Raw genomic sequence first — 20,416 nt, forward strand, 5'->3', positions numbered from 1 at the left:
CCCAGTTATACAAGGAGTTATATAGGAAAAAACTTTATTAAGGCAATATTGATAGAAACTGCATTATGTTCATACAAAGATATTCAAAAAAGCAACCACTCAGCAAAGATTAAGAGAAATTTATCAGATCATACATACGGTAATACAGGAACTATACATACTCTGCACTGACATTTTTTCTGTAAGTTGAACATGGTATCCATATTAAAGGTCTAGTACTGGTGAAGGTCTACATTTCAGTGACGAAAATAAGTCATACAAGTCATACACTTGCTGAAATACAAAGTTACAGAAGCACTGATTTCTATAAATACCAAAGGGTACATTTCTCCTTTAAACAGGACACAGGACTTTGGAAAAATATTAGCTCTCTAGAATCCAAGCAGAGGCTTTCTGTTGTATACCCACAATACCTAGCATGCAACACCCTCTTTGTCTCCATCAGGCCAACAAAGTTAAGAAAGTTTGGTCTTCAGACAAAGGAGCACATCATAAAAGAGGAATGAGGAAAAAAAGTCACTACATCATTCTCCACAGTGACAAAAGCAACAAGTCATCCAACAACAAAACCACAATACTGAAAATAATAGTAATAATTAGCCCAAAGGCAGCATTAATGGAAACCACTGGGTTGCATTAAAGACATGGCTTATTACAATAAAGGAAATAAAACACTGATATAATAGTAATAAAAATGAAATTAAATAGATACATTGTGATTAGATAAAATACAGAGAAAAACAAAAGTGCATGATCGGGGCTCTTTGTCTTCAGTAATTAAAAAAGAAAACAAAAAGATGTACACACTAAGTTTTCCACAAAACCCAATATAGCAGAAAAAACAAACCCCCAGGCTAATTCACAGCATCAAAACTGCCAGACAAGCACCCCAAGAAGATTACTGACCAGTACTGTTGTGTTTCATACCCACAGATCTTGCTCCATGTAAACATTCAAGCAGAGGTCCTGGACTGAAGGGCGCACTTTGGTCAGCAGGGAGCAGTCATTCATTTCAGACATTTAGTCACTCATATCCGGAGGTTTCCCTGGTTACCCAAAACTCTGCCACCTGAATGAACAGATGGCACGACACTGAGGTCTGAAGCTAATGACCAGTAATGGTAATTGCTAAAGCAATCCAAAAAGGTCAAGGTATTGCAAGGAACGCATTTCTAATTTATACTCATATCACTGCATCTTCAGTACCTCATCAATGCCTTGCACAGCATGGGGGTCCAAGATTCCATGTGCTGGTTTCCTTGCAAAAACAGCTCCACTTCCTTGTGTTTTGAAACACGCAATAGTCATATTGCTACCCTGAACAGCTACATACAACCCAAAAACACTACCCAATCACACCATCAAGTCAATGCAGATGGTGAATGCTAAAATAAACCCAGAAATAAAAAGAAAAAATTAAAACAAGCAAATAATATTTCACTTAATCAGAATAGTAGTGTAAATACATCAATGAATAAATAGCACAAAAACCTGCCGACCACTAAAAGGAAAAGAACACACGTACGGAATATGTAAGTGTCCAGGAATGAAGGAAGTGTCTCAGAGCGAATTCATTGTAGCATAAACATGGAGAACTTATGCAGTTTGATTGTTTTTATGGGTGCATGTGGAGGGGCATGCTTCCTTAGAACCTTAAAGTCGTGGTCCTGCCAAGAATGTTGTGGTTTCTTCTGTGCTCTAACATGACACATGTACGAAGCTTGTGGAGTCAAAACCTTTCAGGAATGGCATTGTTTTCATAATGGGACATGACTGGCTTGTACAGTTCCACTGAACATGTTGATTGACCGATACACATTCTGCCTGACTTTATGTATTGTTACATGTACTGTTACATTTCATTGAGTGTTCAAGTCGTAACCTGTTCTGTAAACTGGGCCCTTTTGTAACGGAGATGATTTAGCAAGGTCGCTGACACACAAGTGGTCTTTGGAAATACTTGCACATATTTAAAACTGGTAAAAAACACCTTATGCCATGTACAATGACACCAAGCAACTACACAATGCTACAACAGAAGTGGCTCAGGTTGCTTTCCCAGGGTAGGCCTCAGGGGTACATCTCCATGGCTCAGTATGGACCACATCATGGGCGCAGGGGCTTCTCATTGTAGCGATGAATGGTGACACAACCATGATATGAAATGGGTCGGGGCATGGCGGCCACGCCTGTGATTATGCCTGTGGCGGGGTCATAACATTGTATGGTGTCCGAAGCCTCTCCATCCTCTCCTCGTCCTCCTAGAATGAAAATTTTCCCATTGCACACAGACATGCCGCAGCTCTCCTGTAGGATGTTAGGAAGAAACACAGCTCGTAACATGCAGCAGGAACAGTCAGGCAACAGCAGCTTCACAGTCTCCTGACATACCTTCTGCAACTGTCCAAGCCAGACAAAAATCTAATGCTATCCCAAAACTAGCAAGAAAGGTTCAATCACCAAATGATTTTAATATTCCTTGAAAGGGAAGGATTTGCACAGATATGCACTCAAAAAATACATTTACAGTTATTTAGCAGACACTTTTCTCCAAAGTGACTTCCAATTAACTCTATGTAATTTTACCAACCCACACACCTTGTTCACCTAAGTGACTTAAAACCAAGTTACCACCAAGACTTACTCACCAAGGTGACTTACTTACTTAAATAAAGTGAAGACTACCTTTCATGTACTGGCTTTTCCTGACGTAAGTATTTTTTGTTTTAGCTCAGCATTATAGTGCTATCGGTTCACCTGGACCCACAGTCCCTGTGCTCGCTCATACCTGCTTGCTGAAGGTGTGCACCACATGCATCCAGTAGTCCTCATTTGGGTCATAGCAGAAGATGGACTTGGTGAGGCCTCCAGCCACGTAGATCAAGTTGTTGAGTGATACAGCAGTGATGCAGCGCTTAGCAATGGGTATATTGGCCCTCAACAACCAAGCATCCACCTCCGGGTCATAACACTGGACCTGAAGAGAGAGCCCATTACACACTGGTAATGAGACCTATGGGCCTGGAAGCGTGTGAGTTTGTTACAAAATGGGAACCAGGTCTCGTAGCCTAGAATATGAATGGAGTATTAAAGTCTGAACTGGAACACTAGTCCCAAGGAGCAACAATCACAACAATCTCCATTATGATCACAGACATGTGTTTGGAGTCCTGGCAGTGTTGTTTCAATCAAGAAAATTATTGTCAACAATGTGGTGCAAAGGGGAAGAGTAGGACTGTCCAGACACACCAACAGAAGTTAAACTGTTGAGTAACTAATCTCTCACTACACAGCAGAAAGAGAGACAACAGAACCAAAACCTATTGATCCCACATACCTTTGTCTCACCAAACCATATCCTCATAACCACCTGTATCCTCTATTCCCAGAGTGTGTTCACAAATCCCACAGTTAAAACAAGTTCACTTTCCCCAAGTCTGAATTTCTCAACTCATTCTGTCAGCTGATTACAGGAAACTCGACACCTTTTAGAAATAGATTGCTAGAAATTCTCATCGTACACGATGACTGCTCATAATGACTCCTAAAGTATCATGATTCATCTACAATTAGTGATCAACAAGAGTCATTCTGGAGTGAGAAAGTTAAGGCATTACTACATTCAGCTCCACTAGGGATACTGGGCTGGCTCCTATTTGTTTTTAATTTTGGGGAAATTATGAATGGGTTGCAGTGTAAGCTAGAAGTTGCTCAGCAAATTTAATGGAGAAACAAGTGGATATTTACACCTTCCAGCCTCCCAATGACCCCAAGTTCAGTTCAGTTCTAGGGTATATGTTCCAACCCTTTACATTTGAAACCAGGCCAAGCCACTTGTTGCCTGTTCTGCAAATGACTTGCTCTTGCAAAGCTATATGTATGGATGTGTTTTGGAACACTATTATAGAAATTCTTAATTACAGGAAAAGTGTACAGTAGCAGATGTGCTGCCTGCAAACGTAACAATGAAAATCTAATACTTTTCATACATTAACCTAAACTCCTAACCTAACTAATTAACATAAACTGAAAGTGCAGATGTACAAGTGTAAACACAGTCCTTTCTGTAATGCGTTTAAGAAACCAAACTGGCGCACCTTGTCAGAGCAGGTGTTGTCATCTGGTCCACCTCCGATCACAAACAGCTTGCTAGCACAGCTGGCTACTGCTGGGGAGCTTACAGCTTCTTTCATGGGAGCCACCTCTGTCCAGCGGTTTGAGAAGGAGTCATAGCACTCTGCACTGCTCAGGCGACTCTGGCCATCATAGCCTCCCACAGCATACACCTGCAAGGGCAAAGAGAGCACAGCAGCTGCAGGTATTCAGACAGAGCCCATTGCAGCCTAAAACACCTGCAGGTGGTGTGAAAAACACACCTGTACAATCAGTACACGTCTATGCAGCAGTACACCACCTATACAGCAGGTTTCACAGAGACAGCTGTATAACCATCACTCCCTCATACATGTATTCATTTGGCAGATGCTTTCTTCCAAAGTGGCATACAACTCAAGAGGAAACAAAAATACATTTCAGCAGCAGACAGAATAATGCGGATGAAAACACATGATTCCCAAGGCTCAGTCGATTAATCCAATAGCAGTTTTTGCCAATATACAATACATGAGTAGCTGCATATACTGTTGGCAGGAAATTAACTTTTTAAACAAGTTATGTACTGAAAGTTTATTTAGCAGACAGGAGATCAGGAGAGAAGTAGTGCCTAAAGAGATCTGCTTTGAGAGCCTCTGAGAGCCATCCTGACATTGAAGGGGGTTCAGGAGTTCTCAGTGAGAGAGAGAGCTCATTCTACTATTCAATTCAATTCAGTTTATTTTTATAGAGCGCTCTTCTCACGCAGTGACACAGAGCACTTTAACACAGGCATAAGGAAAAAAAAACAAATAGATCATATAAGAAACAAAGAACACAGCTGACTAATGACTACCATAATCCAGTACTTTTACAGAGCTATAAGTATGCCTACTGGCCACGGAGGAAAGGAACAAAAACTCCCAACTGAAAGTTGAGGGAGAAAAAACCTCTGGGGGTCCAAGAGCCAGCGGTTGCCCACCCCTACTACACCGGAGCCTGACCAAAGAACCTGCAAGCTTTCTATGTGGGATGACCAAGTAGCCAGAGGTCAAGGACTGTAGCAGCCTGTCTGGGATATAGCCACTGATCAAGTCCTGCAGGTGTTGGCAAGAAGAACAGTTCATAGTTTTCTACAGGCTGTAACCAGAGTCTTGAACGTGATATAGTCAGTTACAGGAAGCAAGTGGAGAGAGATTAACAGAAGAGATGTACGGAAACATTTTGGCAGGTCAAACAACTTGTGCAGCAGCATTCTGGATTATCTGGAGAGAGCTGGTTGGTAGAAGCTGGAAGACCAGAGAACAGGAAGTTGCAGTAGTCCAGGCAAGATATCACTATGGCCTAGACCAAAAGCTGTGTAGTTTGTGTTGTGAGATAATGGTGGATCCTGTGCATGTTATGCAGGACGTATCTGTAGGACCAGGTTAAGGCTTTGATGTCTTTAGAGATTCACAGACTTGAGTAATATGTTGCACCCAGGCTCTTAACCAATGAAGGCTGGTATAGGCACAACATACATCTGCAACTCACACTGATACATCCACCTATAAACACTGAATACAAACATATACATGGAACATATGTGTGGTTCACACTCCAACATCAACTGCACAGCATAGCACAGCTGACCAATAAAAAGTGACAAATCACAAATGAAATGCTAAATATGAAATGGATGAAATGTGCCGGTGACCAAGACAGAATGAGTGTTTATAGCTTTGTTCCCCTTTCCCTGCTTCTGCTTTCTACCCCAAAGGAGAAACAGGCAGCACAATTTAGTATCTGAGCTGGTAGAAAACAGTGCCTGAACAGGACACTCCACACCATTCCTGGAATTTACACAGAAGGAAGTATTGAAATTACACAGCACAGAAAGAGTTACCTATACAAACACCACTGCATTCAAACTGATAGAAATTCATTTCTACTTTTGATCTCAATTTTTCACAACAATGCACAGTCAGTAACCATACATCTTATTTGTACTGCCTCACACTTCACAGGTAATAAAACATTTTATTACCATGCAGATCTGTTTTCTGCATTGTTACAGTTAACTGCTTTTTTTATATACCATTTTGTTTGTATTATACAGCACGTGAAGAGGGCACTGGACTCTAGATTTTTTTTTTTTTTAAAATCTGGTTAATAACCCATGTTCATGCCCCTTTTCCTCAAGTCAGAGAAACTGGGGAGCAGACTTTATCTTCAGAGTCCAAGAGTAAACTAAGTAGTTCATCCTCTTAGACATGTGGTGAGAAGAAAGTGGCTGGCCACATCATCACTGTCACTGAAATACTGCAAACCCTCATCCCTGCAGTTCCTTCCCACAAAGCAATAGAGAAAGGAGTATTCTTAAATTACAGAAGAATAAACAGACACTGTACCTTTAAGATCTAAAGGCAAACACTAAAAATTTGTAAAAATGTTAAAACAGTAAAATGAACCTTGTGTGCATTTCTGAGTGGCCAAAAATTTGATTTATATGACCTAGTTGGTCTGCAGAGAAAACAGAACACAAGCCAATTTTAACTGCCAACTTTCAGCACGGGGGGGCGGTGGGTGCAGTGGCGCGGTGGGTTGCACTGGGTCCTGCTCCCCAGTGGGTCTGGGGTTCGAGTCCAACTTGGGGTGCCTTGCAACGGACTGGCATCCCGTCCTGGGTGTGTCCCCTCCACCTCCAGCCTTACGCCCTGTGTTGCCGGGCTAGGCTCCAGCTCTCCCGTGACCCCGCATGGGACAAGCGGCTTCAGATGGTGTGTGTGTGTGTGTGTGTGTGTGTGTGCACACTCTGTAAGGACTGCTATTTAAAAATCTTTTGACTGGTTCAAAAATTGTGATGCTTGTAATACTTTTCCTAGATTGTATTCACCTGGTTATCTTGCACCACATATGCAGTTTCAGCTTATATTAACATATCTCTGTAAGATGTGTCGTGGACAAAGAACAAACACAATAATGGTATCATGTGTATCTCTTTGTATCTCTTAAGTGGAGCAAAACATTTCCATAAACTTCTTTAACAATAATATGATCTTACCTTGCCCAGCAGGACAGCCATCTTATGCCGCCAGCGGCCTTTATTCAGCGAAGCCACACGGATCCATAGGTTCAGCTGGGAGTTGTACATCCACACATCACGACTATTGATCCGGCCCCCTAGGACAAAAGCAGCGCCAATAAACAGATAATTTTCTTCTTGCCTGCACTTCCCAGATCACTGGTGACAGGTAAATGCTGAGGTTTGCGTGAAAAGAAAATGCACAAATTTTTATTCACTAGGAGCATACTTTGGTTATTACTGACAAGCCTTTGCCATATTTAGGTCAGGGCTTGAAGGTGTGCAAGTTTTTATTATTTCATGGCTGTTAGTTTATGTGGGTAGAATTCCAGTGCTTCATGTGAAAACTGCTAAACAAAAGACAGCTATGTCCACACATATAAATGTCATTCAATTATAACCTCTGTTTTTGCATGATAATGGAAATTTTAAATGGATAGGATAAGTTAGTTTCAAAGGTAGCAGTCATATGAAACTCTTAATCAAACAATGACATGACAACACAGAGGGCAAGAAAAGTATGCAGGACTGTGCAACCGTCTTTAATGACAGTGGAATACCTACTATCGCTTCCTTCTCCAAACCTGTGATGTCACAGAACCAGTTTTGGAAACAGATAACAAAACTAAACTAAAAGAACTAAAAGAACTAAAAGAGGCATGTTTCAAATTGTATAGCCTTGTCATTTTCATTTTCACACAAAGCAAAAATACCAACTAAATTACAGTGAAGTTCAACACGCCAACTTTCCTCTCAACAACTGGAAAGGTGGAAAAAGTATGCTCCTTTTTTTTGTTATTTTAGTATTGTATTTCACAAGCCCACAAATGATGTCTACAGAGAAAACAAAGCCCATGTTTGGACTAAAAAAGATACATTTGCCAATCAATCATGGGTAGATTGTTGACTTAGCTGCCCATAGAAACATACTATCTTCTATGCTATGCTCAGTTAAAAAGGAAATTACAAGCATGACTCGAGTCAGACTCCATGCCAATCTGATATGAACCTGCTGGTTTCTGGAAGCATTCCCAGCAAGATGACTATACCACAGGTCCCCAAAACCCCAGAAGAAATATACTGATCTCCATGACAATTTAAATGACTTCTGGAATGTCTGGAAACCCTTCTGGAACTTATTAGATAGAGGTACTCGAACACACTTGTGAAGCATTGCAACCTTTTTCACCTTCTACCTTTGTTCTATGTATGTGGATGTACTTGCAATTTTTCCATGTGCTGTTTCTGTCTCTACATAGCTGTGACCTAGTAAATTGGAAAAAAAAAAATTCACAAGGAAAAAATCTAGAAAGAGAGGTTTAAACTGGGTTCTACTCCATATGAGATCATTACAAGACCTGGTTAAAACAAGGTACAAATGTGGATGTGGGTTCAATCCCTGGTGTGTTTATTTGGAATCTGCATGTTGTTTGTATTCGTGTGGGTTTCCTCCCGTAGTCCAAAGACGTGTTTCAGGAATATTTATTTAGCTGACCCTGACCACAGGCCAAGATATCACCGTTCAGGTCCAAACAAGCCCCCTCGCAAAAAAAGCAGCTGGACATGACTTACCTGAAACTAGAATGTCATTCCTCAGGGCACACACTGCATATTCACTCTTGGTGAACTCGGGCAACTTAGCCAATGACTTCCACTCTCCAGTCACTGGGTCATAGCACTCAGTGTAGGGTAGATTGAAGCCACCTACCCTCTCACACCCACCCACCACCACAATGACCTCAGAAAAGCCGGTGGACCTGTGGTGTAGAGCAGGAGAAAAAGAAAAAATGTTACGTGGAGCAAAATGGTGTCCAGGTGAGTGATAACTTTACAAAAGTAAGACCTTTGCCAAAACTGAAGGAGCCAACACAGCACTGTCTAACATCTTACTAAAATGTCACAGCCATAAGAAAAACTGTTTGAAAACCCCAAAAGCCATCCTCCACTTGCTGTATAGTGTATGATTCAAGTAGAGCCACAATCTTTATTTCACTTTCACTAATAGAGTACAAACTGTACACATGAACAGGTTGCCTCAGGGCATGACACTCTGCACCCTGATCTCAGGAGCCTGAGGAAGCAGCTGAAGCCCCGTACACAGAAAACTTCCACCCTGGACACAGTCACCCCCAGCAGACAAATAAGAGAATACTGTACAGTCATTCTGGGAACGCACAGAAACAGGTTTCCCTGAAATATATTACGTCTGTGCAGCCTCACCAGATAATCTTCAAAACCACTTTGTCCTGTGCGTTAATTTCTATAAAACAGCAAGACTTCTAAAGGTAACAATGATTATAAGCTGTCCTGTCTATGGTGATCTGTTTAAACACCAATTGTGTAGTGGCTAGATTAGTTTGGACTTTCATCTAGTTTTAGTGTCCCCCTCAACAAAGCCACAGCTGGTCCTGAAGTATGACTGAAAAACAAACACACACAAAAAAACTTGGAAGGAAGAAACCAGACAAAAACAAATTACTGTTTCTTCTGAAGCATAAGCAGATTTTCTCATTGCTCTTAGGGACAAGCGGTTCTGAAAATGTGTGTGTGTGTGTCTTATGATAAATCCCATTCATAATAATTAGTGTCTAAAGCAAGGTAAAAGACAAAAAAAGGATTAAGTTTTCTGTTGTACAGCCAAATGGCTATGAATGGACCTCTCCGAACCCCACACCATTGCAAGTTATCTACAATGGCAAACTCATTTACCAACAGGTCCTGCCAACAGTCATCATACCTACGAGGTCGGGTCCTGGGTGACATCATCTCATTGCCCAGCACATGATAGCGTCGGGCTTCGTGGAGCAGCTGGTAGCAATCAGGGGCACTCTGGATGAGCTGGTCACCCTCCACTGTCTGCACAAAATAGTTGGGGTGCAGCAGTGGCATGCGGACATGCTGTAGCAGCTCTCGCAACATGGGCCGCCGGTGCTCCACATCACGGTACACCCAGCGCATCACTGCCTCGAACACAGTCTCCTCCTTGCTCACCACCAGATCGTCGCTGTTGATGTACTCCTCCAGCTCATCATGCCGTAAGTCCAGAAACTCCTCATGCTGAGCCACATCTGGAAAGTTCTGCAGGGCATAAGTACGGCATCGACTGGCCAGCTGCTTCAAAGAATGAGCATCGGCAAAACGTTGAATGCCCAGGCAGTTGCATGGATCCAGCTGGTCCTCCAGAAACTGGGCGCAGGCATCACGCAGTGCTCCGATTTGAAAGAGGCTTGAGGTCTCAAAGAGGAACTGCACATTCTCAGTTGTGATCCTGGCCCGGCCAGTGTAGACGTACTGCAAGAAGCTGTCCATAGCTTCAGCCCGGATCCCGTTGATCTCAACCAGCATTTCCCGGCTTTCGCGGTGGTCATTGCAGAACATGGCACGGAAATAGGCACTGCAGGCAGACAACACAGCACGGTGGCAAGGGAACTCACGGCCCTGCACACAGATGATGACATCGGTGAAAAGGCGGCTGTCTCGGAATTCGTTGAATACTTGCAAGATGCTTTCAGCGTGTAACGGCCCGGAGGAGAAGTCAAAAATGTCGTGGCTCATGAGGGCCTTGGGGTCCATATCAAACACCTTGCGCTTGACTGCAGGGGACTCACGGACCCCAGAGTCCTGCCGGTTCAACCGCCGGCCCAGGATCAACACCATGGTTGTGTGCGACGTCTACCAGCACAAGGTAACTCACAGGCAGTCACTCCCTGTGGGCTTCAAAGTGTAGGAAAGTTCTTAGTAACACTTCTACCATTTTATTACAGGTCTTTAAGTTTAACTCTTTGTGTGACAACAGGTCGTGCTGCATCTCTGACACTCTGACAAACCATTAACCTATCAGCTACATGCACAATACATATGGACATTCTAATTGTAGACGCAATACAGATCACAATACAGACAGCAGAAATCACTATACAGATGACATAAAAGTTCTATGAAAGCAAAAATCAAGAGATGTATTGAATATATGAATAACAACATTTAAGATTTCCCAATAACTGCATTTTTAAGTGAAACTGGAAAAACTGAGTAGGGGCAGCAGGTAACATAAAGGTTGGGGCCATTGTCTTGCAAACTAAAGGTATCAGATTTAAATCCCTGCTCCAGATGTAGTAGCCTTCATTGAAGTTCTTACCCTGAACTGATACAATAAGAGTTTCATTATACAGTTGATTAGTATTCTGAGATGACTGTAACTGAGCTGCCTACCTTAACTAAGGCAGACAAGGAAGTTACAGTCAATAGCTGTAGTAACATAATCAGTCCTGTCCAAGGGAATCTGAATCACTTAACAATCCCCAGTGTGTTGATGTCAAGAAACTGTGCCATATTATTTAATAGTGGGAAAGGCTTGGTTTTTAAAACAAACAATAAAAATTCTGATTTCCTCTCTGTGATTTATGGTTGCTTCCCCTCTCATAGTTTAAGACTACCTATATCTCACCACTGTTAAAAAAAATCCTCTCTGGACCCAAACTCAGTTGAGAATTACAGGCTATTATTTCTTCTCTTTTCTCTCAAAAACTACGGAACATGCAGATTATGAGCAGTTATCTGTGTTCCTTGCCCAGAATGATCATCTTGAGAAGTTACCAGGTAGGTAACTTCTTGAGAAGTTTCAAGATCCGCCACTCCACCAGAACTGCCCTCCTTGGTATTTCGGAAGCTCTCAATTTCGCTAGAACTGTCCTCCTTTACTTGGTCATCATTCACTTATTTAATATTTGACACTGTCAAACATCAGATCCTTCTTCCCTCCCTGGAGCAGCTTGAAATCAGAGAATCAGTGCAAAAACAGTCTGAATCTCACCTATCAGGTATATTTCATCAGGTGTATTTATCTGCTCCCGTCACCTCTTAGTCTCTCTCCACTTGTGTTCGGCTAGGCTTACCATTAAGCTTCCAGAAAGATACAGTACACCGTTGTATTAGTTGTATTTTACTTACTAAAGCATTCTCATGTGTCTCACTGGCTTTTCTCATCACCTCCTGCTTGAGGTTGTGGATGTCAACACCTACAGGACCTGACTGCAAGACTATGGTCTTTCTCCTCTGACTGCTTGGCGGTCCCAACGCATACGACACTGAATGTCTACAGTTTAGGCTTCGACATGGAGGAAGGAATGAGCTCCTGAGAACTGCAGAGAATCCCTTTCAACACTGAATACGTGTCTCAAAACACATTTCTTTCAGACCCGTTTCTTTCTGTCCTGACCTTTAAACAGCAAAAAAAAAAAAAAAAAAAAAAAACTAAACATGCTTTGATAATGATGTCTGTATGTATCGAAAGCTGCTTTTCTTTTTTAAAATGTCCTGTTTACCGCACGTCACACCAATGAATGATTTCACTGAATGTATTGTAAACCAGACGCAAGTTTAATAGTGCAAACACCATAGCTAGTACTGAGGAAGTTAGAAATGATCAACGGAAAAAAACGTGCCTGAGGGAATTAGGACTGAGGAAGTATCGTTACTTGAAAAAGCTAATTCCACAAAACAAACAGACAGAGAGAGAGGGCGAAAGATGGGTTGCGTAATAAATCCGTTTAATCAACACTTTAGGCGGAGAGGACTGAGAAACAAAAACATTTTGCAATCTTGTTGCACCTTGTACACAGTCAAATAGACTGCCGAGGTCGAGCAAAAACACGAAGCCCGGTGTTATGCACCTACTCAGGCGGAGCAACGTGGAAAAACAACCCGCGGGCACGGGGACGAGCGCGTGCGCTCTCGACATCCTCCTTCAGTTGCCGTATTGAATACAGCGCGCCTGACTTTTCTTATGACTACGAATCTACGTGTTCTTTGGGAACGTGGATTCGCAGCTAAAATAATTATAAATACTCGCATTAGTTAGCACATAAGACGAAGTTACAAACTACGAAGTCCCAGTTTACAAACTGCATGAAGCGTCCATACATAAAACATATGTGTCGAAGATGACAAAAATGCGAATGTCTGAGTAACATGTTAATTTAAATCGGAGAGCAAAAACATCTTTTATCAAAATCTCATTGGTTGTTAGAGACAAAAACAACAATGGGGCTGAGTACTTCCCACTGGAGGACAAACTAGGCAGCGAGTGGCTAAAAATATACAGGGAAGAGGCCGGGGTGGGTGGGGGAAGGGACTAACAAGAGGGAACACTTTGTTATTGTTACTAATTGACGTATCAGTTAGCTAGACCGCAGGTTAATATATATTTAGTTCTCTATTTTAATGTATGCATAATTTATTACTGTTTTTCGGAACAAAATATTCTTGTTAAAAAAAACTGCTCAACCGTTGCTTTGACAACACAAATTTGAGTGACAATGTGTTCTCACCAGGAAAGTCGTTGAATGACGTCACAAACGGTCACCTGCTCCTCTGCTTGCGGGTTAACGCCACCATTCAATGCAGTAGCGTAACAATAGTCAATGAAAAGACATAATAATACAACAAATACGTAACTATGGCTTACTGGGTGTACGCACTTTCTTGAAACTGCATACGCCCGAAAAATAAAAGAGTGGAAAAACTCGAAGATGAAACACAAATCTAAATCTTGATCTTCTCATGAATGCAAAATGAAAAAAGAACCAGTTTACCAGATTTCACCAACTTCTTTGTTGACCTTACAGCGAAATTATTATATAACTATAAGCTCTCTAAAATTAGTGCCGCTGTGTGTGTGTGTGTGTGTGTGTGTGTGTGTGTGTGTGTGTGTATCCTACAGTAACTCCGAATACAAACAACAACAAAGTGTAAACAGCGGATGACACTGGGCACTTAAAAGGAGACTGTCGTCAGGGGGAATGCCCATATAACCGTTACAACAACTTCCAAGGAAAAATTACTTCTCTTAACATACGAGTGTCACTCTGGATTCCTAACATATCATATGCACATATGAACGATGAGCATGGTTTACTAACAAGTTAACAAGTCTGAGATTATTAGAAAACAATGAGAATTGCTTTTTTAAAAGTGCTGTCAACAATCCGGAGCCTGCACAGGATATCATGTTAACAGCCTCATGTTGTGTAACGTGATGGCAGAGAGTACTGTAATTATCAACCATCATCTGAATTGAACAAAATCTCCGCACGACACTGGCATTTCACAAATATTGTTAGCAGAACAGCATACATCCCCTTCAACAGTTAAACTTGTGCGTGACACACAGGATCATGACGGCCTCAGAAACACAAACAACTGCTGCCTTGCTTTATTCTACGGAATTATCTCAGTGCCTTTGCGAACGACAGTATATTTGTTTGAGTAATTTTATTTTACAGCATTAATAATTTCATTATTTTATTTTAATTTTTCCAGGAATTAGACTGGTCTTTAGCATTTAAAAGTCATTTACCTTTCAAAAAAGTTTCTTTGCAGTCTTGACGTGTTTCGAAGAAAACAACTGATGATGAAAACAGCAAAAAATGTAATCTGAAACGTTTTCTAATTAAACGTTACAGCAATGTGAGTACTGTCTTCTTAAGATCTTGACGTGATCAAGTGATGTTTCACCTTGACCCTGACATTCTGTCGCAGCACAAAGAGAGGTATAGAAACACGTATCCACATATCGCAATATGTCACCACTGCCACATGACATGGGCCAATCGGTGGTGATTTAGGACTAGTGGGTAATGGAGTTTATTTCGTAGTCACAGTGTCTTACAGTGAGGGATTATGAACTACAAATCACAGAGTTCCCCCAAGCTCCACGTGGCCGGCTTTTGTTTGCAAACAAAGTGGTCTCAACAAGGAGGGGTTCTAAACAGTGACGTATTCCAAAAAAAGGAAAACTATATTTCAAAGTACACTTAACTTCTTTATATTATAATGCGAATACTATTGCATTTTTTCAGCGGGCATGATTTGTTTGCCGTAACATTCCAGACAAGGCGTTGACATATAGTTCTCCCCTGCATATTCCAGTATTAAAACGTTTGATTTCGACTGGCTTTCTGTTAAAATCCGGCAATTGTATGAAGTTATCGCACGACTTCGACTTCCGTTTGTGTCTATACAGGGGGCATGTATTGTGTTTGTGTGTGTCAGAAACAGGTTGTGTGGATCCAGTTCAAACGTATCTGCCATCTCTTTGTCTTTTTGGTCCCCCTTTGTTTATGCGCCATGCTTTCATGACGTCACATTCACCGGTTTCTACGTGATCTTCCGAGATGTTTTCCTACCATCTTTTCGGTTTATGACCAATAAAGACGGAAAGTTCCTCTAGCGGTCATTTGTGAGAATTACGCCGTGTTTTTAAGGATACTGCAAATACGTTATTAGTACTCGTAGGGACATTCACTGAAGCTGCTGCTAAAAGCATGTAACCCTAAATGCATGTTTTTGAACTGTGGGCTCAAACCTGAGCACCCAAGGAAACCCACACAAACACTGGGAGAACATACAAAGTAGACACATACTGAGCAGAGAATTGAACTTACATTCTCTGTTGGGATCCAGGAAAACAGCAGTGCTATTTGCAGTGCCAAAGTGTCAACTCGTGTAGTTCTCCACCAGCGAGGTACCAAAAGATGCATAAATCCAGGCCCTCCGAGAGCTCAGATGACGTCTGAGTCATTTCCCTTTGAGAGGACCCCTCACTGTTGGGGAAGGTGGGCACGAAAATATTTTAATGTAAAGAATGGCATGCAAAACTTTTAAATTTATAGAATGCATAAGAGTATAATTCTAATTAGCTTTCTAATTGGCTCTGGCTCACCTAGTTTGTATGTTATACTATCATGCACAATGGTAAGATCCAGGCTAGGGTTGCCAACAGCCCCTTTCCGTTTAAGGGTTAAGAGTTGCGTTCCATATTAAACCCATATTAACCTTTCACACCTAGAGACATTTAAAAATATGTATTACATATATTACTGCATACATGGGGGTGCGGTGGTGCAGTGGGTTGGACCACAGTCCTGCTCTCCAGTGGGTCTGGGGTTCGAGTCCTGCTTGGGGTGCCTTGTGACGGACTGGCGTCCCGTCCTGGGTGTGTTCCCTCCCCCTCCGGCATTACGCCCTGTGTTGCCGGGTAGGCTCTGGTTCCCCGCGACCCTGTATGGGACAAGCGGTTCTGAAAATGCGTGCGTGCGTGCGTGTGTGTGTGTGTATTGCATACATAAACTTACACAGTTCCCATAAAAGTGTTAAAAGATTAGGAAAACAAATTGCAAAAATGGATGTGAAACAGCTATGTTGTGTGTGAGTTTGACCAGCATTGCTACGTTAACAGGATTATACAATTGACAGTGGGGGGCCTCTCAGGGTCAAGGCAGGTAGCTACTAATTAGATGTCATCATGGCTACTAATAGGCTACATGGAGAGGATTTTCTCCATAATGGAAAAACAAGTGGAGTGACTCTATGAATTCATGAAAAGTGAGCTGCTTGTGACCATGAACTTTAATAAACCATGTAGTGATTTTTACAAAACTGTACTTCAGGACAAAGAAATTCTTGCTGCTCTGAAAAGTGATAAGTACTCATGGAAAAAATGAGGATCTAAAGAAGGAAAGAAAAGGGACTTTTTTGTTTGCATTTTAACCAGTCAGAATATTGCACTTTTGTTAATAAAAGTTAGTGAAATGCAGTCTATTGTCAATACATTGCTGTGCTTAAAGATAAGTTAAGCTTCTTTCATTCATGCAAATTTCACTTCTTTTGAATTTGTGTCTGCTCATTAAAGTAAAAAAAAAGAAAAAATCACTCAAAAGGGCTGTGAGTCTGTTCATCAGTTGTGTAACAAGTGTTATAAATCGCCTGGTACACACTATAGTGAAATGTGTCTAATGGTGGGTGAGACTTTAGCATAACTATTTTTTTTTTTTTTTTACAATTGACATGTGAGCTAAAAGTAAATGAAATGTATCTCAGATTCATTTTAGTATTTAATTCAGTCAAGCATAGACTTCTTTTTTTTACATATATACATTAGCTACAAAGAAATCAAGTGCCCCTTATACTGTCCCTTATTTTCCTATAAAGAACCCAGAAGTGTCCCTTATTTTCTTCTGCACGGGTTGACAACCCTAGTCCAGGCCCTTCTGCAAGGTAAAGGCTAGCCAAATGGCCCTGATGGTCCCCTCTCTTATAGGGCATGCACAAAACATCAGGCAGGCATACAACATGATTCCTAATCACTGCATGTCAGGAACAGGACTTTAACCAAATACATATTTTCCAGGGTGGCACAGAAACCATCCCTACTGCAAGAACAGGAGATCAATTTCCACTCTATTCCTGTGAAGTTTGCATATTCTTCTTGCATCTGTGTGGGTTTCTTTTGGGTGGTCAGGTTTCCTTCCACAGTCCAAATACTTACAGTTTATGATAATTTGGTGGCTCTAAATTGCTCAGTGTGTGGTTACCCTGCAATGGACCAGTGTACTCCCTTTGCTTTGCACCCAGTGATTCTGAGATAGGCTCTGGCTCACTGTGACTCTGATGAGGACAAGCAATTATTGAACGTGGATGGTAATATTTTCCATTGTTTCCACTCATGTAAAATGATTAATCAACAAAAAGAAAATAGAACATTCTTGAGGAGAGAATGGTTCCATACTGGTAAGATCAGGAGATCAACAGAAAGGAGTCCATGCAGCAAATTTAATGTTTTGTTGTTTAATAGGTCATTTTCACAGTTCATTCATAACACCTGCAGGTGGACGGACTCTCATCACCGACCCAGGCTCTACTATTCAAACAAGATAGTATGTATACAATGCGTGAAAAGATACTTTGTACAATAAAAACATTTTTTAATTTGTAAACAGGCATACTGATGAATAACTGGATTGTCAAACTCCTTATATAAAAATTAGTCAAAAAAAAAAAAATCTAAAAACTGTTCTTAAACCTGAACTTCAGTTTGGAGAAACTTTTAAACTAATATTTTCACTATTATCTGAACATTTTATACAATATGATGGACAAAATATTATAAAATTAAGAAATGTTTCAGAAAAAATTAAAACGACAAAACTTTAAAACGTGCTAGCAGAGAGATGCAATCCTGAACAATCTGATATAGAACATAATTTGACTGATCTTTCCTCTGACTTAAACAGTTTAAAACAGAACATAAATATATTAGTCCAAACATTTACTTTTGAAAACAGAAACTGTTTTGGGTCTGCCTATAACAATAATCATGGCAATATGTGGTAAAGTCTATAAGCTCTAAGACTGCCGTGTGATGCTGCTGCAGTTGCAAATGTATCAATAATAATTGCTCATAACAGGTATACATGACTCTACCTTAATTTATAGGCCAAATGCATCTATCTTACTGTGTTTAAAATATCATTTATCGAGCTGGAAGGAAAGGTGACCCTTGGTAAAGTAAACATAAAGCACTCAAGCTTTTACATCTGAGGGGACACCACTGCTTTACAGTGCAGGCCATAAAAGTTCAGCAGACTGCAACGCAGGTCCCTGTAGCGGAACCCATACATATATGGAGCCAGTACTTTGGGCAGCACGAGCAGCACGTTGCAAACTATTAGGGAGACCCAAAGCCTGGTCTTCAGGTCAGCTGTGCTCAGCTGCGAGTACAGCAGCAGCTCAACGACAAGCATCACCATAGGGAAAAAGGAGAGGAACAGGTGCAGGTAGTGGATGAAGAAGGTGCCCCTGCCTCGCGAGCACTGCTCACCCCTCCATACCCCTGAATGCCAGGTCTTCCAGTAAAGCATGACATACCCACAGAAAACCAGCAGTAGGATGACCAAGATGCTGGTGACTGTCAAAAGCATGGTCACCTTCAGTGGAGCAGAGTGGCTGACTGTGAGCACCATAAGCAGGGGCAGAGAGCAGATGTGTGAAGTGCAGGGGCTGGGAGAGTGAAACCACAGGAAAGCCCCCACCAGGGCAACCGGAAAGAAAAGTGATAACACCCAGGTGACCCCAATCACTCTCCTGGTACGGGAAACAGGCCAGAGTGCCAAGTAGCGCAAGGGCACCAGCACAGCTAGAGAAGTGTCCAGTGCCATGACCATGGTGCTAAGGATCCCAGCGCTGAAGAGTACACCTAGGAGAGATAACAGCGCCGTGCAGCCCCACATGGTCATGAGCATACCAGCAGCGTTGAAGACGGAGGTCAGTGCGTAGACAGAGACAAAGGCGAGATCACTGAGCAGAGCGTTGGCAAGAAGCAGATACCGTGTCTCCTGCTGTAGGTGAGGACTGCGTAGCACCTTGGCCAGGATCACGGGCACAACTGGGGACACAGCCAGGAAGCTCACCATCGGGCACACCTGCAAGTATTTCATCTGCTTCGGTGGGATGAACACCTGCCACTCTTGCAAAAACAGCTCCACAGGACCGAGGGATGAGTTGGAGTTGTTGGCCATCCTGCTGTGCTTCTCGCCGTAGCCAGATTTGTGGTACCAGTTCCCAAAAGTGCACAGCAGTGACCAGACAGAGTCCCTTGTGGACATTGTTGTGGTGGATTCGAGACTGGTTGGAAAGATGACTTGTTCAGCTGCAGCTGTTGGCTGTTACTAAGTGTTTAAACGCAGAGACCAGCTAATTTCAAAGCCATCGATTAACCACAGGTACATTTAGTTCTGGTTGCCGAGGAAACCTGTATTTGGGCAAACAAAACAAAAAGAAGCAAATATGCTTCAGTGAGAAAAACCTCCCCCATGGCTGAAAGGGCAGAGCAATAACAAAGGAACAGAATAATGTCAACATTATTAAAAAGAGAAACTTTTAAGTTCTCCTAGAAGTTATGATTTTACAAATAAGTCCTTTTAAATATTGATGTATTTGCATTAAACAACTGATCATCATTAACTTTGAACAGAAGTGAAAATACATCCATTATTCAGTTTAAAAACCTAATTTATTTATAGAAATCTGTTGTGTTAAAATTTGTATATCAAAATGATAAACGCAGTTATTTCTTATGGAGAAAAAATCTAACCTGTTCCAAGCTCTACCCAGCTACACCCAGAAATCACATAAAAACCTGAATACAATAATAATCTTATCTCACCAGAGAATATAACTATTATTGCCTTGATATTAACAATATATCAAGATTCCAAGAAGTTGTAACTGGATAGTTTAACACTTCAGTAAAATACAGTATTCTATAAGTATTTAGACCCCCTCACATTTAGATTTGCAGCCTTTTGCTAAAATTCATTTTTCCTCTAAAAATTTACACTCAATACCTCATAATGACAAAGCAAAAACAAGATTTTAGAAATTTTTGCAAATTGATTAAAAATAAAAACTGAAATATCATGT

The 20,416-nt window shown here is 41.4% G+C and overlaps 2 protein-coding genes across 2 annotated transcripts; both read right to left on the reverse strand.

Annotated features, from left to right (window-relative positions):
• Positions 1–754: 754 nt before the first annotated feature.
• On the reverse strand, positions 755–14,761 carry klhl24a (kelch-like family member 24a). The gene is made up of 7 exons (XM_018753698.2): positions 14,514–14,761; positions 9,894–10,870; positions 8,729–8,913; positions 7,136–7,254; positions 4,098–4,286; positions 2,789–2,977; positions 755–2,307 (listed from the first exon to the last, which is right to left on the reverse strand). The coding sequence occupies exons 2-7, from the start codon at positions 10,811–10,813 to the stop codon at positions 2,107–2,109; spliced, it is 1,803 nt and encodes a 600-aa protein (XP_018609214.1). The 5' UTR covers positions 10,814–10,870; positions 14,514–14,761; the 3' UTR covers positions 755–2,106.
• A 3,462-nt stretch (positions 14,762–18,223) lies between these two features.
• Positions 18,224–19,706, reverse strand: LOC108935102 (probable G-protein coupled receptor 148). The gene has a single exon (XM_018753393.2). The coding sequence runs from the start codon at positions 19,597–19,599 to the stop codon at positions 18,526–18,528; it is 1,074 nt and encodes a 357-aa protein (XP_018608909.1). The 5' UTR covers positions 19,600–19,706; the 3' UTR covers positions 18,224–18,525.
• Positions 19,707–20,416: the final 710 nt, after the last annotated feature.

The sequence above is a fragment of the Scleropages formosus genome, chromosome 3, assembly GCF_900964775.1.
Source record: "Scleropages formosus chromosome 3, fSclFor1.1, whole genome shotgun sequence".
NCBI classification, from domain to species: domain Eukaryota; kingdom Metazoa; phylum Chordata; class Actinopteri; order Osteoglossiformes; family Osteoglossidae; genus Scleropages; species Scleropages formosus.